The sequence below is a fragment of the Phodopus roborovskii genome, unplaced genomic scaffold, assembly GCF_943737965.1.
Source record: "Phodopus roborovskii unplaced genomic scaffold, PHOROB, whole genome shotgun sequence".
Classification (NCBI taxonomy): Eukaryota; Metazoa; Chordata; class Mammalia; order Rodentia; family Cricetidae; genus Phodopus; species Phodopus roborovskii.
This window is the reverse complement of record NW_026126598.1, coordinates 11,454,841-11,478,787: the sequence shown is the minus strand read 5'-3', so window position 1 is coordinate 11,478,787 and position 23,947 is coordinate 11,454,841. Positions and strand designations below refer to the sequence as shown.

At 52.6% G+C, this 23,947-nt stretch overlaps 1 protein-coding gene across 2 annotated transcripts in view; it reads left to right on the top strand.

The window, feature by feature from the left end:
- Positions 1–22,944, top strand: part of Col26a1 (collagen type XXVI alpha 1 chain) — a 127,239-nt gene extending 104,295 nt beyond the window's left edge. For both annotated transcript variants that reach the window (XM_051205029.1, XM_051205030.1), the window contains exons 4-12: positions 890–951; positions 8,233–8,389; positions 11,286–11,384; positions 11,942–12,094; positions 14,795–14,878; positions 16,833–16,885; positions 18,884–18,934; positions 21,788–21,872; positions 22,776–22,944. In XM_051205029.1, coding sequence (XP_051060986.1) covers positions 890–951; positions 8,233–8,389; positions 11,286–11,384; positions 11,942–12,094; positions 14,795–14,878; positions 16,833–16,885; positions 18,884–18,934; positions 21,788–21,872; positions 22,776–22,936 — 905 coding nt within the window. In that variant the 3' untranslated portion in view covers positions 22,937–22,944. The remainder of the gene's footprint in view (positions 1–889; positions 952–8,232; positions 8,390–11,285; positions 11,385–11,941; positions 12,095–14,794; positions 14,879–16,832; positions 16,886–18,883; positions 18,935–21,787; positions 21,873–22,775) is intronic.
- The last annotated feature ends 1,003 nt before the right edge of the window (positions 22,945–23,947 follow it).

Genomic DNA, 23,947 nt, shown 5'->3' with positions numbered 1-23,947 from the left:
TGTAAGAGAGAGTATGTGTGTAAAAGAGTGTGTGAGAGTGTGTATATATGAGTGTATGTTTAAGAGAGAAAGAGTGTAAGAGGGTGTGTGAGTGTGTGTTGCAAAAGAAAGAGCTTGTAAGGGAGAAACAAAGTGTGTGTAAGAGAGTGTGTGTGTAAGAAAAAGAGAGGGTGTATGTGTAAGAGAGAGAGTGTATGTGTGTAAGAGAAAGTGTCTGTGTAAGAGGGAGGGTCTGTATGTATATGAGTGTGTAAGAGAGAAAGAGAGTGTGTGGTGGAAGTTACTCTCTAGCCCAGGCTAGCCTGGAATTCTTGGTGACTCTCCTGCCCAGCCTCTCACATACTGGAATCATCGGTATGAGTCACTGTGCACCAACCAGAATGATTTGGGGGAGCTCTATCCTGGTCCTCAGAAGGAGCCTTATAGCCTGCAGACCACCTTCTTGAAGCTCTCCTGCCAGGACACTGCCAAATCCATCTCCCAGACCCCATGGTGTGAGGACCCACTCCTGGCCACAATGCCACCCTTCCCCCGCCCATCCCCCAGTCCCCAGATGGACTGGCTGCATACAGATGCTGCTTCCTGCTTTTTGCTTCTGTTTGGGTCTCTGCATATATCAACCACCATGTAGCCTTTAGACCTCCCATTAGATGCCACATCTCCAGCTTGTCCTCTTCCACTGTCCCCTAGCCAGGCTGACTCAGATACAGCAGGATGCAAGGAGGATGGTCCTCAAGGATAAGGCTCTGATGGATGGATAGGAGTTTTTCAAGCAAAAATCATTAGAAAGTTCTTACCCAGCTATCCCCCTGCCAGGCTTCCCTTTCCGGGTGGCGGGGGGAGGGTTATACTGTACCTAACCTTGATTCTCCGTCCTCTTTTTTTTCAGAATGTATGAATTGTACCCGGCTTAACGACATGAGTGAGCGCCTGACCACGCTGGAGGCCAAGGTTAGCTGGTCTGGGTGGCCTGGGGAGCTGACAGTGAGTGGGGATGGAGGGACTTGAGACACATGCTGGATGTGGCTAGTGAATGCCTCTTTCCTAGGAGCCCGGCTAGCCTGGGCAGACTGATCTCAGGCATTGAGAACCATTGAGGCTTGTTGGCTCTGGGTAACCTTGGCTGGGGCAGTCCCCTAAGATAGGAAGGACTTTAAGGTCTCAGGGAGCGACCGGTCTGGGGCCCTGTGTTCCCAAGTCATGCTAGGAGGCTGGCCAAGTCAAAAGCCAGTCCCTGTCCCTCCCAAGGTGCCGTCTCCAGTTCCCAGTGCTCCTCCCAGCTAAGGGCCCGCGTGGGACTGGGCACAGGGGAGATCTATGGGGAAAGACATGGGGCAGAGGCAAGTCCTCAGTGGGTGTCCCGGACAGACTCCAGGCCCACCCTGTGCCAGGAGAGGGCAAAGGCGCAGGGAACGTGCGTGTTTACTGTCTGGGTGCCTACACAGACTTTGGGGCTCCACATTGTGGTTCCCACTGGGGAGTGTGTTGTATGACAAAGCTTTTCCTGGGGAGACACAACACACCTACCTACTCACTCTAGATACAGAGCCCAGAACGACTACCACCATGACCAACTTGATGAGCCAATGGGTTTTATTGGGGTTACTCACAGGAATATGGGTGAGGAGTCATTAACAGAAATGACTCAAAGACAGCTGCATCACCAAAGCCCACCCAGCATGGGTGTCAGTTCACGAAGCTGGGAGCCTGAAGTACACCCCACAGCCTGCAGGCAGCTCAACCCACTGGGGAGTGCCCTTTCTAGGCGATAAGATTCTACCTTATGGTTCCTCTAGGGGGCGCCATGGAACAAATGTTAAGTCTACCTGCCTGGGAGCTTACCTGTCCAGCACCCTCTCTAGTTCTCCACTGGGTGAGGCTTCCTCAGAGTCAATCCTGTTTTCCCATGGCTGCCTGGCTTTCATCCTGAATTACAGAGCCTCCCTGGCCAGAAAGCAGTGGGCAGGATTAAAGGTGCCCACGGCATGCCCCTTGTAGGGCCATGCTCGGTTCCCACCACATCCGTGAGCAAGAGGAGTGGGGGAGGGGCGACCTGCTGAGGCCACTGGGCCCTTTGAAGGCACAGGAACTTCAGTAGTGGCCTAGCTGTCTAGACAGAGCCAGCAGGGTTAGGCAGGACTCACCACAGAGAGAGAGAGAGAGAGAGAGAGAGAGAGAGAGAGAGAGAGAGAGAGAGAGAGCCAGCAGAGAACATAGGTGTTTGGAGCCAGCCACGAGTTTCCATTTGCATAATTTGCCAAGGAGTCCAATTCACACAGTGTGGGCTGGGCCACTAAAGTGTTTGCCTTGCAAACACGGAGAGCAGGGTTCAATTCCCAGCACCCAGGTGAAAAAGCTAGGCATAGTGTTATATACTTATAACCCCAGTACTGGGAGGTGGAGACAGGAAGCTCCTTGGGGCTGGCTGGCCAGCTAGCCTAGCCTACTTGGTGAATCCCAGGGCCCAGTGAGAGAGCTGGTCTCAAAACGCAAGGTGTGCAGGGCCTGAGGAACATCTGATATCATCCTCTGACCTCCACACAAACGTGCACACTCATGCATGTGTACCCCCACATGCACCCACATACATGTGTGCACACAAGTAGTAAATGTTTCACATACTTGGGGAACAAGAGTATGGAAGAAGATCCTGGCCCTAACCCTGTCATCCCAGAACTCAGGAGGCTGGGGCAGGAGGATTGTAGATCTGAGGCTAGCCTGAGCTACATTACAAGACTGTACTTTTTTTTTTTAAAGAGGAGGAGAGAGGGAAGAGAAGGGGAGGGGGTGGAGCCAGTGAGCTGCGTCAGTGGGTAAGGGTGATTACTGCCAAACCTCACGACCTGAGTGCAATGCCCAGCATTCACGTGGCAAAGGGAAAGACCCAACTCTGGCAAGTTGTCCTCTGCCCACAGGTACACCAGACTGTGAGGGATATTATGCAGGACCTAGGATATTCCAGGCCCCAGGACACGCACAGCCTCCTGTGATCAAACCCTAGAGAGCAGGCAGGGCCTCCCAACCAAGGCCCAGTGCACTGTCAGCGCTCAGAGACCCTGTGTTCCTTCTGGAGTCAGGATCTTGGGGGGAGGGGGTAGAAGGCTTCCCTGGCCAGGGTCGGGTCAACCTTGAAAAGGGTGGGCAGGATGTTGAGGACCAGGCTGGGACAAACTTCTGCCCCTGAGGCTTGAGAGCAGAAGAGGAGAGCCGGCCTGATGGGCATTTTCCAGAGCCGTGGTAGGGTTTGGCACAGAGAAAAAACTGACAGCTTGGCCTGGCTCTGGTTCACTATTCTGGGTGTTAAAAGTCACAGCTTTTGGGGGCCAGCTGTTCCCCTTACACCTGGCCTCATGCATGCCCTCTGGCTGGGAGCGATTTCTCCTGTCTCCCATCTCCTGACACCCCCTGACATATAGGGTCTCAGCAGTGTAAACAGCCACCGCTAAAGGCTTGTCCTCCGTCCTTCAGGCTGGCAGAGGGAACTCCAGGCATCATGAAAGAGCCAGCTTCAAGATGGGGTGGAGCATCCAGCTCAGGAGTGGGACTCCGGGAAGGTAGCTTGAATCTGGGGACCGTGGAGCCCACCCTGGGGCAAAGCCCAGCTGCTCGGCCCAGGTTGCTTCAAACGGACCCCAGAGTGCTTAGATAAGGGCTGAGGTCTCCTGGCTCATATCCAGTGTCATTTTCCAGCTGCCTGTTCTATGCCCATGTGTCTCCTGGCTGGGGTTCAATCCCTGGTACAGCAAAAGGGAAAGAAAAAGGTCAAACGAAGCAGCCTGCCTAAAAGAGGCAATGCAGAGGCCTAGAGACAGGGGCTTTTATTGCCTCAGATAAAACCACTGTGGTGCATCGAGTTGTAAGGGACAGACCCAGCCAACAGGAATGAGCCAACGCACGCCCTAAGTATGTCTGTTCAAATGAAAGTCCAGGAACTGGTGGTCTGTCATTGACCCTTCCCCTCTGCCTCCCCAGTGAGTCTGTTTTCTGAGCTCCTGTGCGATGCCTCATGTTATAATGGACAGTTAATTGTGTTTCCCCTCTCTGGGGCACACACACAGACACAACACAATAGGAAGTTCTAGAGCAAGGTATGAAGGGGAAGTTGGGCTGGTGGCCTTTAGGGTGTGCTTCCTCTTGTCCTGGGCAGGATGGCAGGCAAGAGACCAGCAGGGACCTGACTCCTTCCGTATTCTGCCCCCCCTTTTCAATTCCCACTTCACAGCCGACAGGACTGGGAGGGAACCCAAGAAATGAAAGTTACACATTCAGTTCCCTGGTGGGGACAGTGGGGACCTGGCTGTGATGACGCCATTGGGCCACTTCTCAGAAGATCTGTAGTCTGGTTTTCTTTCTTTTTCTCTCTCTCTAAAATTATCTTTTCCTTGATGGGCTGGGCGTACACATGTTCATGCGCATGCTCGTGAGTGCGGGTACGCATGCGCATGCTCCTGAGTGCAGGTACGCATGACTTGTGTGTCTGCAGCAGAGCAAAACTTGCAGAAGTCGCTTCTCTGCTTCCACCGTGTGGACTTTGGGGATCACATCAACTCTGCAGGCTTGGCAGCAAGCACCTTTACCCCCTGAGCCATCACACCAGCCCATAGTCTGGCTTTCTTGGACTGTGTTCCATATCAGCCCTGTTAAGCCCAGTCGGAGCACAGATGGAATTTTTTCCCCTTGGGAGGTCAGCCATGCCAAGCCAGGAGTGCAGGGACACAGGCCGGGGCAGACTCAAATTTGACCGAGGCCAGGACACCTCTGTTCACCGGCTCTGTGGGCCTTGGTGGCCATGTGGAAGTATCCAGGAGTCAGCCAAGCACTCTGTGCCAATGCAGAGAACTGGTGATAGATCCCGTTGAAGAAGCCCAGAATTTAGCAGGAAAGAGTATCAGGGTCAATCCTCAGTGACAAAGAGTGGACACTTTTTCCTGGATCCCTCTGCCTTGCGGTATGTCCTGTTCTCTGTTTTAGTGGAAGTTTCACCCCAGCCCCTGGCATCCATCCATGTACTCAGAGTCTGGGATGCTATGGTGGAGGTCCCACCCCAAGCCCCTCCCCCATCTCCCTCCAAACCCCGCTGCATCTCACAAAGCCCATCAAATGATGACCCGTCCCCCAGAGATGCTCAAGGCCACTCTCACTGTCCGCCAGAGAACGGCCTCCTTTCCCCATTTCCTCTCGGGGGGGGGGGGGCTGGAAGGCCATCTGGGAGCGTTGTATCCATTAAACACGGCCTTTTTCTAATTCGGTTTGATTTGGCCTGATTTGGGTTGCTGTGTCGGCGGCGAGGCTTATCGGGGTGCAGGAACTTTTCAGGCCCCATCAGTTTTATATCTCTCCGTCCCTCACACATCCTTGTCCTCTCTCATGGCCCTACTGCGGTTCCATGTGCCTGGGACTGTCCCTTGCTCATCTCTGGGGCCCTGGGGGATGCTGGGATATAGTGCACCCCGACTACTTGTCAACTGCACCCAAGCCCGCCTTTGTTTAGTGGACAGCTTTATGTTCTCGGCAGCCAGGCAGGAGTGGGGAACAGCCTCCTTTCACCACCCCCACAGGGGCTTCAGGGTTAGAGGGTCCCGTCACACCGTGTTCTCTTCCACTGCTCTGAACCACACCTCTCACGCATGCAAGCCACCCTCAACACATTCCTTCCATTACTGCCCCCCTCTACCTCTGCAGCGCCCCCTACAGTAGCCAGAGTCCTGGGATGCCCACAGGCTGGAGCAGGATTCAGAACCTTCCCTTTGTTGTGGGGATTGTGTCGAGGGGTGGGGGTGACAGGGGGGAGGGGCGGGGCAGTGAGGGGAGATCCAAGGCCTTGGTCTGACCTCTTGCTTGCTGGGTGACCTCAAAAGAGTTAAACACAGACTCTGAGCCTCTGTTTCCAGTTCACATGTGAGGAGGATGCAGACTCTTCCTGGCTCAAGGATCAAAGAGAGCAGATTAGAGTGGCCCTGGTACCAGGTGGAGAGGGGTTCCAGGCAGCTGAACAGGAAAGACACACCTCCCATGACACCTCAGGCTAGCCGAGGCCCCAGTGAGCTGTTTGTCCTTTTGATTGCCAGCATCAGTGGGAGTAAAAGGGTTCCCAGGTGTAGACTCTGCCCTAGGGCCCCCGCCAGACTAGATGCCCAGAGCAGTGGTTACCCTGTGTCCAGCTCAGGCACACAGTGCCCTCTGCTGGACATATCAGGAACAGCTAGGAGTCACTGGGTTTTGGACATTTATTATTATTATTATTATTATTATTATTATTATTATTATTATTAATTTTAATCAGCACATACACACAAAAGGGCTGGAGAAATAGCTCAGCAGTTAAGGGCACTTGATGCTCTTTCTGAGGACCCAGGTTTGGATTCCAGCACCCATGTGATGACTCACATAACTTCTATAATTCCAGTTCTTGGGGATCTGATACCCTGTTGTGACCTCCGTGGGCACCAGACACACATATGGTGCACAGACATACGCACAGGCAAAATACTTACATACATAAAATAAAAACAAATTAAAAGTCAGCGCATAAGGTTACGTGTTTTGTTACAGCATTTTCATACATTACTTGAAAAAGTTGAATTAAGGGGAAAAGTTCCAGGCACACCTCCCAGTCTTTGCGATCTTTGACCCCTGCCTCCACTGAGGGAAGAGGGAAGGGTGGGGGAGTACTGAGGAGCCAATGTCTCCTTTTAGTTTTCCTAGATGGGTACCAAGACCACAGACCAAAACTTTCTTATTTATCCACCCACCCACTCACCCATCCATCTACCTTCCCATGTACTCACCCGCCTTTCCACTTCCTTATCCATCTCCCCATCTATGCATCCATCCCCTCATCCATCCATCATCCATCCATCCCCTCATCCATCCATCATCCATCCATCCCCTCATCCATCCATCATCTATCCATCCATTCATCTATCATCATCCATCTACTCATCCATCCATCATCCATCCATCCCTTCATCCATCCATCATCTATCCATCCATTTATCTATCCACTCATCTATCCATCCACTCATCCATCATCATCCATCATCCATCTCCTCATCCATCCACTCATCGTCACCCATCCACTCATCCATCCTCTCATCCATCCACTCATCTATCCAACCACCCATCCTCCCACCTATCTGTCCATTCATCCATCCACAATTATTCCCCAGTAAAGGGACTTGAGCACCAAGCCACGAAGAGAGGGGACAGAGTATACAGCTCACAGTCCCTCTATGTCACAAGGGGGAGCTTGGCTGTCACTTAGTCACGGTGACAAATGGCTATAGAATGAACTAGAGGGTCCAGAAAGTGCTGCCTGAGAGTTATAAAGCTTCTGATATGGAAGGAGAGAGGAAGGACAGGGATGTATGTACCAAAGGGTGGTGCTCCTGCTGAGATGCATAACCCACCATGAGCAAGGGACAGCTGGGTCTCAGGGACCATTAGTGGTCATGTGTCCTTGCACACCCATGTCCCTGCTGTTCTGCTTTAACAACAATAGCAGCAACAACAACAACAACAACACACACACACACACACACACACACGGCTCATGTAGCCCATGTTAGCCAACAACTCCTATGTACCCCAGGCTGGCCTTGAACTCTTGATCTTCCTGTCACCACCTCCCAAATACTGAGGAAATGGATGTGCCCACCATGCCCAGTCTTCTTTTCATTTTTGTTAAGTTTTTCGTTTTATTTATTTTTGTGGATGTGTGGTTATGGGCATGCACACGCCACAGTACATATTAGAAGGCCAGAGGACAAGCAGGAGTCAGCTCTCTCCTTCCACCATGTGGGTCCCAGGGATGGAATGCTGGTCATCAGATTTAGTGGCAAGTACATTCACTTGCTGACTTGCTGAGCCATCTTGCCAGCCCGTTGCTTTTTACCAAGTTGTCTAAAAGTGTGTACTATATTTTTCATGTATTTTTAATTATATTCAACTCAGAGAAAGAGAAAAACAGAAATACACACACACACACAGAGAGAGAGAGAGAGAGAGAGAGAGAGAGAGAGAGAGAGAGAGATCATGAGTATGAGAGAAAATATACAGTATTTGTCTTTCTGAGTCTGTTTTACTTTGCTTAGCCTTATTATCTCTCTGCAAATGGCACTCTTTTTGATGGCTAAATAATACTCCATTGTGTATCTAGACCCCATTCTTCCTGCTTGTTTCTATCCCTGTCCTTGCTGGCCAGGGCCTGACCTTCCTCTCTTCTCTGGCTAGGTCCTCTTGCTGGAAGCAGCTGAGCAGCCTTCAGGTCCAGACAATGACCTGCCACCCCCGCAGAGCACCCCACCAGTCTGGAATGAGGACTTCCTGCCAGATGCCATTCCCATTGCTCATCCAGGGCCCCGAAGGAGAAGGCCCTCAGGTCCAGCTGGTGAGCAGGGCCCACAGGGGAGGGATCTGGCCAGGGAAGGAGGTCAGAGTGGGTGCCTAGGACCTTCACACAGGCCACACCCTGGCCTCCTGGGTCTAATTTGCTCATGTGGTGCGTTGAAACTTGAACTGATTACTAAAAAAAAAAAAAAAAAGGTGGCTTAAGCATAACAACAGTATTTCACATTCTTCTTTAGAACAGTGAAAGATCTGGCCAGGACTAGGGACATAGATCTTTGATCCTGGGTACCTGGGAGGCTAAAACAGGAGGATTATAAGTTTAAGGTCTGCCTGAGCCATGGAGTGAATTTAAGACCAGTCTGGGCAACTTAGCAAAACACTGCCCCATCTCAGAAAGGGCTGGAGTGTGGCTCAGTGGTAGAGCCCCTGCCTAGAATCCCCCAGTGAGGAGCTGGGGTGTGGCTCAGTGGTAGAGCCCCTGCCTATAATCCCCCAGTGAGGGGCTGGAGTGTGGCTCAGTGGTAGAGCCCCTGCCTAGAATCCCCCAGTGAGGAGCTGGGGTGTGGCTCAGTGGTAGAGCACCTGCCTAGAATCCCCCAGTGAGGGGCTGGGGTGTGGCTCAGTGGTGGAGCACCTGCCTAGAATCCCCCAGTGAGGGGCTAGGGTGTGGCTCAGTGGTGGAGCCCCTGCCTAGAATCCCCCAGTGAGGGGCTGGGGTGTGGCTCAGTGGTAGAGCACCTACTCACGATATGTGAGGTCCTGAGTTCATCCCCCAGGATGGCAATAAATTAAAAGAAAGAAGGAAGATCTGCAAGCGTTCAGATGCTCCAAAGACACACAGAGCCCCATAGATCCATTCTAAGCTCTGTTGTCCAACTCCTAATCCTCCTGCTTCAGCCGTCTGGAATTGTGTGCTGGGATTGTAGGTCACCATCCCTGGCTTCCTGTCAAGAACAAAAATAAAATGGCCTTTCTATAGCCTCTCCCTGGAGGCCCAGGCTTTGCAGCCGGACTGCCAAACAGTACTGTCATTTGTAGCCACCGTGGTGCAGTTGTCAGCGCCTGCTTGTTGTAGTGTTATTCCTGCTGCTTGATGAACTGCTTTGAAGTGAAAGCAGCTTAGGAAATGTAGGGGTTTGCTTCCGCTTATAGACCCGTCCATCATTGAGGGAAGTCAGGGAAGGAAGGAGAAGCAAAACCACGCAGGAACTTTTGCTTGCCGGCTCACTCCTGGCTCACTCCCTGCCTCGGCTTACCTAGCTTTCATAAACAGACCAGGACCTTGGGATGGCGCTACCTCGTGGTGCACTGGGCCCTCTGCAACAATTAACCATCAAGACAACCCTGCCTCCCCCTCAGACACGCCCCAGGCCGATCTTAACTGGCTTGTCAGTTGACTCAAGGCTGTGTCAAGTTGACAATTAAGGTTAACTAGGACACCTGCTCATGCTGGCTGCAGGCTGTTTACTGTGGTGGTGGTGATGTGTGTGTGTGTGGGGGGGGGGGGTTGATTAACTAGAGGGTTGGCAGGGTCCTTGCCTCCACTGTATTAGTCACTAGATATTTGTGTGTGTGTGTGTGTGTGTGTGTGTGTGTGCGCGCGTGCGTGCATGCATATGCGCGTGCCCCAGTACCCACACAAGGTCCGAGAAGGATGTCAGGTGTCCTTCTCTGCCATTCTCCACCTTATTCCCTTGAGACAGGCTCTCTCACTGAACCTGGATCTAGGCTGGAGGCCCACAAGCCCCCACAATCCTCTGGTCTTTGCCACCCCACTCCAATAGTGCTGGGGTCATGGCAGCACACGGCCATGCCTGGACAAGTGCCATTTCCAACCTTTTTATCAAAGTGTGTGAGCAGCAGAGTTACAGAGAAGTTAGGTGACTGCCCCAGAGTCACCCAGCTTGCTGGTGATCCATAGCCCTGCAAGAGCCTGGGGACATAATTTGCCCCCCTTTCTCCTCTCCAAGAGAAACCCAGGATTCTTCTCTGAGCCCACACCTGCCCTTTTCCCATCTCCCCAAGGACACAGGCTCCAACCTACTTCTTGGGTTGTCTAAAAATCATTGGTGCTCTTGGCTGGAACTTTATCGGAGAAAGTGAAGTTCCATCAATGGCCAGCAGGTGGCAGGCACACACCACTAATGGTGACTCCTGGGTTTCCTGCCTCCCTGACCTGGGGATTCTCCAGCAAGAGGCACTTTTCAGGATACCCACCCCCACCCCCACGCCCACCCCACCCCCAAGTCCAACTCTTCCTCATCTGCAACTTAAATGCCGAGCTTCAAGCGCAGCCCTCAGTTGACGTGACTGTGAGACAAAGTCCCAGTTTGTCACCAGACTATCCTTGAACTGAACTGCCCCTGCAGACCTGAGCTTGGGCTCAGCTGCCACAGGAACTGGACCTTAAGCAAGAAGACAGCAGGAAGGATGGATTTGAAGTGAGAACAAGCTACAGCCTGGCTCTGTGGCCAGGGGCAGGAGTCCATGCTCCCTGCTGCTCAGTTTACACACGTGTTCGTAAAAGGGGAGAACAAACGCAGTTATTGGGATCACAGAAGGGAACGATAGCTTGTCAGCTCTAATGACTGGTACACCTGGTGGCTGGGGTGTGGCTCGGTGACAGAGCACCCGCCTAGAATCCCCCAGTGAGGGGCTGGGGTGTGGCTCAGTGATAGAGCATCCGCCTAGAATCCCCCAGTGAGGGGCTGGGGTGTGGCTCAGTGATAGAGCATCCGCCTAGAATCCCCCAGTGAGGGGCTGGGGTGTGACTCAGTGGTAGAGCTCCTGACTAGAATCCCCCAGGGAGGGGCTGGGGTGTGGATAGTGGTAGAGCCCCTGCCAACAACTCGTCTGAGCACACAGTCTATATGACCAGAATTGGAGCCTCCATGGTGTCCGATTCCACAATGTTCTCACATTATTCTCTCCTCTAGGACCTCCAGGACAGATGGGACCACCAGGGCCTGCCGGGCCCCCAGGTTCCAAAGGTGACCGGGGCCAGACAGGAGAAAAGGGCCCAGTGGGACCTCCAGGTAAGGAACCTCTGTCCTCTGGATTAACGAGACTGTGGTTTGCTTTGTACCTGAGCATGGGTGACATTCCATGTACCCCAACCTTGCTTGTTAGCCCCTTTCTTCTCGACTTCCTCCCCTTCCCAATCTCAGGGGTGCTGCAGGGGTGGGGTGGGGCTGTTAAGGCCCAGGGGTTTGTTCCAACCTCCTGAAACACCATTCAGGAATCCCACGATCCCCTTTGTGCTGCAGAGCATCAGGCCCCACTCAGGACCGGCCCACCCTCAGTCCTTGCTCCAGCGCTCAACTCCTGGTCCTGATTCCACGTCTTCTAACGCTACTATCTTGTCCATCCTCTGTGTCCCCGAGCCCTCTCTGTATTACACCAGGCATGGCAAGCCTTCTCACCTAGCCTGCCAGGTTTAATTACTAAGCCCTCTCACTAAACCCTCCGTGGCTCCAGACGCCTATCACCGAGTGCCCAAACGACACTGGCCAGTCCTCTCCCCTTCCAGGCCTCAGCTTCCCCGTCTGATCCCTGCTGTCTGTCTCACTAAGTCCTTTGCTCTCCATTGCAGGTCTCTTGGGGCCACCAGGGCCACGAGGGCTTCCCGGAGAAATGGGGCGCCCTGGTCCCCCAGGCCCTCCTGGACCAGCAGGCAGTCCCAGCCTCTTGCCAAACAGTCCCCAAGGTGTCCTCTATTCCCTGCAGCCACCCACAGACAAGGAGAGTGAGTGCTGGGCCCTGGGATGGGAGGGCCCGGGGGTGCCACGCTGTCTGGAGGGGGTGGACTAGCTTCCTCCTAGGGATCCCACCGGTGGTAGGAATCGGCCAGGAAACGAGGCTTGGCCTGAAGGAGTGGCCCCAGAGACAACGGCAATGGTCTCCAAGCCTGCTCTTGGCCTCGAGGCTCAGCTTGCCGTGCCTGACACAGCCTACCTCCACAGGCAGTCAGCTCTATTCGCTGGCAAGGCAACGTCACCAAAGTCACCTTGTCACACTTCCTTCCAGATGTCTCCTCACTGTAAGACATTCAACAGGTGTTTTCTGAACACAAAAAGCGACAAAAGAGTCCTGCTTGGTCACTCAGGGACCACAGTGTGGCTGAGAACCACAGGTCAAGGGGTCAAAGATTCTGGGTCTAAGGGAGAAAGAGCCTGACACTCTGAAAGGAGGGGCAATTTTGGCTAAGTGCCCTAAATCTAACTTAGGCCTAACCCTAACCTTTAACCCCTAACCCTAACCCCGGGGTTATTTTTAAAACTTGGAAGAGCTGGTTGGTATCACAACCCTAAACCCAAGCTCTCAGGAAGCCGAGGCAGGAGAATCAATGATAGCTTTAAGTCAATCTTGGATACATAGCAAACTCAAGGCCTGTCTGAGCTCACAGATATCTCAAAAGAAAACAAAATCAAAGTGTGTTTTAAAATAATTAGGCTGGGGCACATGGCTCAGTGATAGAGCACCTGCCTAGAATCCCCCAGTGAGGGGCTGGGGTGTGGCTCAGAGGTAGAGCTCCTGACTAGAATCCCCCAGTGAGGGGCTAGGGTGTGGCTCAGAGGTAGAGCACCTGCCTAGAATCCCCCAGTGAGGGGCTGGGGTGTGGCTCAGTGGTAGAGCACCTGCCTAGAATCCCCCAGTGAGGGGCTGGGGCGTGGCTCAGTGGTGGAGCACCTGCCTAGAATCCCCCAGTGAGGGGCTGGGCTGTGGCTCAGTGGTAGAGCACCTGCCTAGAATCCCCCAGTGAGGGGCTGGGGTGTGGCTCAGTGGTAGAGCCCCTGCCTAGAATCCCCCAGTGAGGGGCTGGGGTGTGGCTCAGTGGTAGAGCCCCTGCCTAGAATCCCCCAGTGAGGGGCTGGGGTGTGGCTCAGTGGTAGAGCCCCTGCCTAGAATCCCCCAGTGAGGGGCTGGGGGTGTGGCTCAGTGGTGGAGCCCCTGCCTAGAATCCCCCAGTGAGGGGCTGGGGTGTGGCTCAGTGGTAGAGCACCTGCCTAGATTCCCCCAGTGAGGGGATGGGGCGTGGCTCAGTGCTAGCGCTCCTATGTAGTATGCATGAGGCTTGGGGTTCAATCTCCAATACCACATAAATAAATAAACAGTTGCATCAAAAGAAGAGGAGTAAACTAAAATAAATTTATTATATTCATTTATTTATTTATCAGTCGGGGCATACCATAGTTCATGTGTAGAGGTCAGAGGACAATTTGTGGAAGTCAGTTTTCTCCTTCTACCATGTGGGTTCTGGGGATCAAACTCTGGTCACCAGGCTTGGTGGCAAGTGCCTTTACCCTCTGAGCCAGCTTGCCAGCCCCCAGAATGGAAATTTGAAGAAGAGGATGGGCAGGTGATGTGACTGACAGTATGGGTATGGAGGTCTTGTTAGCAGTTATAGGAATGGAGTCAGGGAAAACCCTGTTCAATGCCCCCCACCAACACACACACATACATATAGCACACACCTCACCTGGGCACTGATTACTGTCCCTGAATCCAGGCCTCAGTTCCTGCAGTTGTAAAGCCAGGTATGTGGCCATATTCTGTGAGGAACTACTCTGGAAACTGAAACACACCATCCCTGAATGCTGGGGAGTCTAGGTGCCTTTAGAAGGTTCTGGGTGGGGCAGAGGCCAGTTCTGACTTCATCTGTAGCCTGGGCTTCCTTGAAGAAATGTCCCTAGTTAGGGAGAAGGCAGATGGTGCTGAGGAGTGGGCAATGACCTTAATGTCCACTGAAATAGGCCCCTAAGCCATGAGGAGCCTGACAGAGGATCCACCCTGGTGTACACGTGTGTGTATGTATGAGCATGTTTGTGCACAAGCGTGTGCCTGTGCGTGTGCGTGTGTGTGTGTGAGCATGTTTGGGCACAAGCATAAGTGTGTGTGTGTGTGTGTGTGTGCGTGTGTGATGTATGTGTGTGTGTATGTGATGTGTGTGTATGAATGTGTTTGTACACAAGCATGTGCGTGTGTGTGTATGTGTGTGTGTGATGTATGTGTTTGTGCAGGTGTGTACCTGTGTATGTAAAGGTCACAGTTGACCTGTGTGTCTTCCACAGTTGCTCTCCACCTCAGTATTTGAGACAGGGTCTCCCACTGAACCTGGAGCATGCTGATTGGGTAGCCAGCAAACCTGGTGTTTCCAGGCTCCAGTGTTGGAATTTCAGGCAGGGGCTACCACGCCCAACTCTTATGAGGATGCTGGGGATTCAAACTCAGGTCTTCATGTTTGTGTAACAAGTGCTCTAACCACTGATCCACCTCACCACCCCTTACCCTGACTACTTCTGAACAGTAAATGCAGTGTGTGCATCCCACACAGGGTGGGGCTGGGCTGGGCTCTGAGGAGCCCACTGGTCCCTCCCTCAGACTCAGCCTCCAGACTGGCCGCCTCCATCCCACCTGATTACTGATCGTGTGACTCTCTTTGCAGATGGGGATACCCAGCTGAACCCTGCTGTGGTCGACACAGTACTAACTGGTGTCCCAGGTCCCCGGGGTCCCCCTGGTCCCCCCGGTGAGTGGATTGAAGATTTCTTCTTTGGCTTGTCCTGAGCACCAAGGCCTATTTTCCTCCCTCCCTCCCTCTTTCAGCAGGATAGTGTGTAGCCCAGGATGGCCCAGGATAACCTTTGACTTCTGATCCTCCTGCCTCCAGCTCCCAAGTCTCAGAATTGCAGTACCACGACACCTGGTTTATACAATGCCAGGACTTTACCTAGGTCTCGTCTCAGGGAAAGGAGGCCAGCTGGGCAGTCTACGGTCTCCAGTTGGATGTGCCCCACCCCCCAGACAACTGGACACATCAGCCCTGAAAAAGTCTAAAAACAAGACAGATATCTGAATGAAGTGCCCGCAGGCTGTCTTTGGGGGCACATCAGGGCCCATGCAAGCCCAGACCAGGGGCAGATAGGGCAGCAGAGGGAACTGAGGATCTTCGAGAGGGCTATGGCACAGATATACAATAGGCAGCAAAAACAAGATCCCTGTGGGAAGAGAGAGACTGGGTATTTCCCATCCTTCACAGACCCTCTGTGTACACAGGGCCCATATGTCATGCCCCAAGGATTCCAAAAGTGAGCAGACAAGCCATGCAGGTGGCCACTGGCTCACTCTTCATCTCTGTTCAGGGGGCAGGGGCTATGGCTCAGTGGTAGTCACTGCTTAGCATGCCCAAGGATCTACGCTCCCTCCCCACTCTTCTGTGGAATGGAGGGAAAGCAATGATGAGAGACAGATCTGGAAAGGAGTTAAGTGGGGTTCACACAGAAGGTTGCATTTGAGAGACGCGAGGTGGCTGATTCGTGGGGTGTTAAGGACATCCCTGGCATGCTTGGGATACAGAGATGGTGCTTGTTTTATAACTAGACTGTGGCCTGGGATGAGTGGCCATGCTGGCACACTCTGGTAAGGGCTCCATGAGGCTTGGGAAGTGCAAGTCTGTGCAGGGAAGTGGATTGAAAGCCTGCTCCTCTGGACCATCCCCTGGGCTGAGCTTGGATGGGGTGGGGGGACCAGGTATGGAACACGATGGCCATGAGCAGGGGACTGGTCCACGTAAAGATATATGGGCCAGTGCTGCCTAAGAGAGCCAGGAGGGAATAATAGGGGTTTGCTCATCAATTGATGGGAAGAAACAGCAGCAGTGGAACTTTCCAGAGGTAGGTATCTGTGGGGAGAGGATGAAGAGGGTCTGACTGGGGACTTGGCAATGCTGCTATGACAAACACCTTGGCCAAAAGCACCTTAGGGGAGGACAAGGTTTATTTCAGCCTATAGGTCACAGTCTGCCATTGAGGGAAGCCAGGGCCGGAACCTGAGGCTGCAACCATGGAGGATTGCTACTTGTTGGCTCACTCACAGGTTCAGGCTTATACAGCCAGGACCACCTACCTAGGGGGTGATGCTGCCCATGGTGGGCTTGGCTCTCCTGCATCAATTACCAATGGAGACAATCTCCTAAGCATGACCATACATCATTCTAACCTGGGCAGTCACTCAACTGGGGCATCTCCTCTCAGATGACTCTAGACTGTCAAGTTAACAATTAAGTCTATCCTGAATGGGGGGCCTTCAGAGACCCTAATAGAATGTTTCAAATGTGTGATTTGAATGGACACAGTAGGGGCTCATGGTAACCAAGGCAAATGGATGGGGGATATCAGAGGGCCTGGTTCTAGGTTTCCAAATGGGCTGGGCTGGGACATTGTGGACTAGCTCCCTGCTCAGTCTCCATGTCTCAGGGTTGGGGTGACCATGTGGATTAGGAATGGGAGGAGATGGGTGGGTGGAGGTGGGCCTCTGAGATCTGAGGGTGGGAGGGCCTGGAGAATCTGAGTCTTCTCTGATATTCATTCATCAAACTTTCATTTGCTACCAGTGGGGGATGCTGGGAGTGTCCCTGCTCAGATCTGATGGGGGAGTAGTGAGCTTTTCTGGCCTTGATTGTTCATCAATGACTCTACCCACAGGTCCCCCAGGACCACATGGTCCTCCAGGACCTCCAGGAGCACCTGGATCCCAGGTAAGGACTTGGCCATTTCTAGTGTAGTGTAGGGAGGGGTAGTTTGTGGTGTCAGTTGTCCCAGTGTGGTACCACTGCAAGTGTTTTGATGAGCTGAGTCACAGAAAGCTTAGATTTTGCTGAAAGCCACATAAACATTCTCAACGGGTCACCCAGTGATACCTGAACCCCTGTTTCTCCCCTGGGGATCACCTGTTGGAGAGGAAGCAAGCTCTTAAGCCTGACTGGGAAGTTCAAAGCTCTAGGATTGCTCTGCCTGTCCAGCAGTGTGGTCCATCAGCTTGCAGAGACAGGCATGCAGGGACTGGTTCCTTGATCCAGGGACAAGGCTGGTTGTGAAAGAAAAGTGGGGTGTGAGGCTAGGTGAGCTGTCTGGGTCGAATCTATGGGATCTAGAAGGTCCCTCCGGCTCAATGTGTGAGGGCAGGAGCTAGGGTCCCACTTTGGTGAAAGGTTTGAGGAGTGATTTGCAAGCAAAGGGCATCAGGAGACAGCTGCTACATATGTAAGCCCTGGGCTTAGAGCATATAAACCCTGGATCAGCACATATACGGCTATCTATCTCCTGCCTCAGTCACTTGCAGTTTTTCTGCCCAAGTGCTGAGTCGCCTGTTTCCCCTCCTCTGCAAGACACCCGGGTTTGGCATTGCTTCACTGGACAAGAGATTAGACCAAAGTCTTGTCCAAGGCTCAGCATCAGACCTCTGCTGTGGGTGGAGTTGCAGACCCAGTCAGGTCCCAAGTTTGAACTTCCAGCTTCTTCTTCTGCTGGGCCCCGGCATAGGTGGGACCAGAGGCAGAAAGCATCAAAGGCAGGAGAGCCCCACTGGCCTTTTTCTTTCCAGGGACTGGTGGATGAGCCGGTTGTGGCAAGGCCTTCTGTAAGTATGGGCTCAGCCAATGGGCTGGGCACTGGGAAATTGGGAGCTACGCCTGTGCTCAGCCCCATAGTGTCCTCAAACATAGGCTCGTTTATCCCAACTAAGAGAAAGATTGGGTACAGCCTGAGATGACCCAACAGAAAAGGGGTGACCTGGAGGTCACCTGGGGTCCCTGCCAATGAGTGTGGCAAGATTGGAAATAACCTCAAGTTGGGGCTTGTCCTGGGAAGGCTAGTCACAGCTTACCTTGGTTAACATACCAAGTTGTCTAGATATTTCTATTAATATTGTGTAGCCTAGGGTCATATATTCATAATCTGTATGACCAGGAATGTCTCTTTGGTTCTTTGAATCTCCTAAAGGCTCAGACATCTGGCCTCCATGACCCTTCTTTTACACAAGAATTATGGGTCTTGGCTCCAATCTCCAAGACCAAAGAAGACAATGTGTCATGATCAAGACTGATATCAGGGTCGGGATGGGGGAGGAGGGGTGATGGATCTCTGCTGAATACCTACTGTGTGCTGATATAGTGTGGGAAGTCTTCATCATGTATTTAAGCCTCACTTTCTCCTAGCCAGACTATGTTTATTATGCTGATTTATAGGAACTGGCAGCCAAGCCTCAGAGAGATTAAATAATTTCCCCCAAATCACACAGCTACACAATAGTAGAGCTGGAATTTTGAACTCAGGAGTGTCAACCTCCAAAGCTTGACTCCTCCTGTGCCTAGTAAAAAAAAAAATGGCACCAACAGTTTTGATAATACCCAGGCTAGTTTAAGCTCCTGCTCAGTATTAATCTACTCCATCTCCTTCATAGCAGCAAGGTAGGTATTATTGTTAATCACCTTTTAGAGATGAGTAATGGAGGCACAGAGAGGTTAAACCACCCTCTTAAAATCACAGCCCAAGCCCAAGTCCCCCATTTCAGAGGCAGCAGCTCTTCGGGTGACCTGTACACCTCTCTATGATGGACTGCACAAGCAAAGTCTTGGTGTATGCCCTCCATCCCTTGTCTCACCCCAGCCGTCTGTGTTCTGTCTCTGCATGACCCCGTGGGTGGAGAGGTGCCCTTGCACCCACCCAGCATCTTGACCATGAGACTTGCTTCCTAGGGTGAGCCTGCTGTGAGGGGAGGCGAAGAAGACAAAGCCACCACTGCAGAGGTAACTACGCCTGATGAAAGCAGACGTTTCTGTCCTACCAGCCAACTCCCAAATAACCACACAGAGACTTACTAATTTTAAATGCTCGGCTGATAGCTCAGGCTTGTTACTAACTTGCTCTTGCAGCTTAACTTAATCCATGTTTCTTATGTACACTCTACCATGTGGCAGTACCGTGTTTCAGCATGGCATGTTCATCTTTCCTCTCACCATGTCTCGTCACGACTCCACCCTTCTTCACCCCTGCGTTCTCTCAGTCTGGCTCTCCCACGGCAGCTAGCTGCCATGGTAAACATGGGCTGGTGGATACGAGGCACAACAGGGGGAGGAAGGGGCTTCAAGTTCAAATCCCAGTGCGGGAGGATGGGAACAGGAAAAGACTGTGGTGAGTGAGTGAAAGCTGGGACAAGAGCTTGGAGGTGGAGGAACAGGAACCAGGGTGTTGGGGCTCTCAGGGGAAGCTGTGGAAGCAGAGCCGGGAGTGTGGCTCAGTTGGTAGAATACTTGCCCAGCAATGCATGAAATTCAAGGTTGTCCTCAGCCCAGCAAGGGGGACCTGAGAGCTTGGGAGGTTGGGGTAAAGTGGGGTGGGGTGGAGATCAAAAAACAAACATAGGACAACAACAAAAATAGTCTGGGAACAGAAGTGCCTGCTAAGGGCTTCCTGTATGTGTGGGAAGAGTGAGCTGGGAGTTTTGGAGCAGTGTGGAAGGAGTCCTGGGCCGCAGAGGTGAGGCTGAGTCAGGGCATAGCCAGGTAGGAGATTTGGGAAAATCTTGCTGTACTTAAGGAAAGGGAGATCCTGGTGTTGGGTGGCTGAGACGGGAAAAGCACAGGTTCAAGGCTAGCCTGGGCTACATAATGAGACTCTGTCTAAAACAACAACAACAACAAAACACATGAAGAAGGGAAGGGAAAAGGAAATCAGATGAGAGAGGAAAAGGCAGGAAGATAGGAGGAGGAGGGGGAGAGGCCGGGGGAGAGGTGAGCAGCAGGATGGAGAGAAAAGGAAGGGGAGGGAAGAGAGGGGAAGGGAGGGAGGGAGGAGAGGAGAGAGGGGAAGGGGAGGACAGCTTGTCTGTGTCTCTGATAGAGAGACCCTGAAGACCCTGCTCTGCACCCAGAGCCCTTTCCCAGCTGGGAGGCATGAACTCTGCACACAGCTGCCTTCTGTCTCCTATGGGGACTTCACTCTTATCATTAGCAAACTCTCTGACTCCCCTGTGACTCTGAGGGGAACAGCAGATCCGTCATGTTCCACAGGCAGTGACGCACATCCGTCCTGACTCCAGCTCAGGGCTGGCAGCCTTTCCCCTAGGCCACCTGGTTTGCCTTTGCCTGCTGTCCGTCTTCTCAAAGGTCAGCAGCTTACCTTGGTGCAGTCAGGTGCCTCCACACATGAAGACACGTGGAATGAAGGTTCTGGCAATGTACCTGGCGCTAGCCCCTACTAGCACTCTGGGGAACCTTGGCTGTCTCTAATCTTTTTCGGGCTTGGCTCAGCCAACTCCACACAGATGATTGGCCGGTGCCCTCTGGTGGATAGTTCAGGCAGGTGCAGATTGCTTTATCTACCCGCAGGCCCTGGGTTGAGTACTCTGGCCTCTTGATATCTTCTGGAAGGTGGGCGTCCTAGTCAGAGTTCTATTGCTTTGATTAACACTGTGGCCAGAGTAGCTTGGGGGAGGAAAGGGTTTGTTTGGGGTTCAGGTTAGAGTCCATCATCGGGGAAGCCAAAGCTTGTAAGATTTCTTCGGATATCCTGTGTTAAATAGTGTGTCCGATACTTGCAAATGTTTTCTCCCATTTTATGAGTGAGTTTTCATTCTAATAGCACCCTTCATTGTGAAAAAAAGTCTCATTTGATGCCCCTGATTTGTCTACTTTGTTCTCAGTCTTTACTTGAATCGTAAATGCTACATCAAAGAAACCATCACCTAATCCAGGATTACAATTACTGACACCTACATTTCCTTCCAAAGGCTTGATGATTTTGGCTCTTACATTTAGGTGCATGACCTTTCTGAGGTAATATTCCGTGTGGTGGGAAGTAGGGGTCTGTTGGAGCTTGAGCCGTGTCTCTCAAGAATATATGTGGAATCGGGGCTGGAGAGACGGTTCAGAGGTTAATACAGGCTGCTCGTCTCCATTTGCTTTCTATTGCTTCGATAAACACTGCTACCAAAAGCCACATGGAGAGGAAAGGGTTATTCCAGCGTACAGTCCATTGTCAGGGCAAGTCAAGGCAGAGAGAGACTCAGGCAGAAATCATGGAGGAAGGCTGTTTACTGGCTTGCTGCCCATGGATTGCTCAGCTGGCTTTCTGATACAATCCAGGACCCCCTGCCCGGGGACAGCCCTGCCCTCAGGGGACTCTCTGCCCTTCCATATCAGTCATCAATCCAGAAAATGTCCCAGGGACTGGCCGACAAGCCAGTCTGATGGAGGCATTGTCTCACCTGAGGTTACTCTTTCCAGATAATTCTGTTTTGTGTCAAAGTGACAAACAAACAAAAAACCATCCTAGGGCATGCTGGGAAGGAGCCCTTGGAAGACCGTAGTAGGAGAAACACTTAGGCTTGAGCCCATCAGGTCTAGAGTTGAAGCCCCGGTCAGCACAGTCGTGCTTTAACTGTGGGCATGCTGACTGACTGGGCTTTGAGTTGCCCATTGGTGAATCCTGTTTGGAACATGGCCGGGCACACCGCCAGTGCTCGGCTCTGATGTCTGTAGTGGTGTGGACATTGCAGAAGAGGCGGGGCTGTGGGGAATGTCCTCTGTGTCTGCACAGCCTATGCGCCTGTCCCACCCCAGCCTGATGGAGACCCTGAACTGGTTTTTCATCCACGCCAGGGTGAGGGTGTGCAGCAGCTTCGAGAGGCCCTGAAGATCCTGGCAGAGAGGGTCCTCATCCTGGAACACATGATTGGGGTCCACGGTGAGTAGTGACTAAGCCTCCCACTTTCCCATGACCTCTTGGTCTCGTGGGGGCTGCTAAAGCCGAGTGGTCCCCTGCTTCAGGGACTCTGCACCATGTTGTCAGATGGCCCACACTAAACCCTCTGATTCTGCCCCTCGTCTGCTCAAGGACATTCAGTGTCAAAGCCCCACTCCCCAGCAGCACAGGGGTGACCAGCCACACCCAGACAAGCCAGGCTGCCTCCCGCCTCTGTCTTGCTCAGACCAGTTCCTTCACCTGGGGACTCCTACCCGCATCAGAATGTGCTCCTTGGTGAAGCCGTCCTTATCTTCCTTGTCATCGTGGAGGGACTCCTAACACACTGGGGACTCCTCCGTATATAAGCTGGGGGTAGCTGGTGCTTCTGCAGGGTCTGGAGCTCAGGCCACCTGATAATGGTTTAAGAAGGAATGAGCAGGTGCATGTATACGTAGTGAATGGAGGAGCGAACAAACGGGTGGGGGTGGCTATGTGAATGAATGAATGGGATAATGAGTAAGTAGATGAATGGGTGAATAAGGGGATGAATGGATAGGGGAATGAGTAGGTGGATGAAAGAATGCACTAGTGGATGAACAAATCAAAGAGGGGGAAATGAGTGAGTGAATCTTGGCATGACTATGTGGGGGAATAAATGGAAAAGAAGATGAATGAATGGGGAAAACTGAACGGGGACATGAACGTGTGAATGGGTGAGCAAATTAATAGGTGAATGGATGTGTGTGCGGCTGAATGAACAAAGAAGTGAGTGCATTAGTTTTAGTGAATGAATGAGGGGCAGAGCCTACTTGCCTCCTCTCACTGGACATGCCTGGGCTCTGGTAGTAGAGGCCATTGGGTACACTGAGGCTGTCTTGAGCAACCCTTCTGCTCTCCTTCCAGATCCCCTGGCCTCCCCTGAAGGAGGCTCTGGGCAGGATGCGGCCCTGAGAGCCAATCTCAAGATGAAGCGAGGAGGCCCTCAACCTGATGGCATCCTGGCTGCCCTGCTGGGCCCCGACCCTGCACACAAGAGTGCAGACCAGGCTGGTGACGGGAAGTAGGAGTCCCTCTGCCCAGAACAAGCCCAGCCCTGGGGCTCAACAGCTGCTGCATCCTGGACGCCCCATGTGGGACTGGGCATCAGGCAGGGACAATTGTGAGAGACATTGGGAGCCTGGGGTCCTTGGGGACAGATGGTGCCTCCAAGGGGCAAGGCCCAGAGCAGACCCTGACAGAACCCTTCTTTTGGCCCTGTCCCCTTCCTCCCACTCCCGGCTGGAGACGGGGTCTGGGTGGGCTGGATGGCAGGGAGAGAATAATCACAATTCTGGATGGCTGAGCCCTTGCTACATTGGGGGCCAGGACCAGCTAAGGTGCTTTCCTTGTATTGTCTCATTTAACCCTTAAAAGGTAGGTCTGTGATCCCCACTCATCCTGGGGACCGAGGTGTGGAGAGCACACATGACCCAGATTCTGGATATCAGTGTGTCGGGGGTGGGTATTTTAACCCAGGTCTTGCTGTTGCTGAAGCCATGACTTTCAACCCTTGCTAGTTTCTTCCCCTCTCCATGCGGTGTGTAGACCAGAAGACTCCAGAGGAAGCTGGGCTGCTGGAAGGCAGGGCTGCCTGAGAAGACATAGGGGCACTACAGGACTTTGGACCTGCCTCTCCTCCTCTGGTCTCTTCCTAGGGCTGGGGACAGGGGTCAGCTTCCACATGGGACTTGGGGACCATGAGGTAGGCTCTTTGGGGATGAGAGAAGCCAAGGCTTTTGAATCTGGTTGGTAGTGCCCCCTACTGTCTACTAGTCTTGCTGAGCCCACTGTCCCTCACCGGTCCTCAGCTATGGAGAAGGAGGGAGCATTTAATGGGACTGTCCATCCAGGGTAGGACCTACACCTTCCATCATTGTCAGTCTTTTGTGGAAATCTCTAGATCCTTCGGCTTTGATGGGACAACAACACAAGTCCATGTCCCCTTGATGTAGAATCAAACTGCCTGTGTCCTAGGCTTGCTGGAGGCCATGCCCCCACACCTTGTGGCTGGAGTCCACAGCAGAGCTGGTCCACAG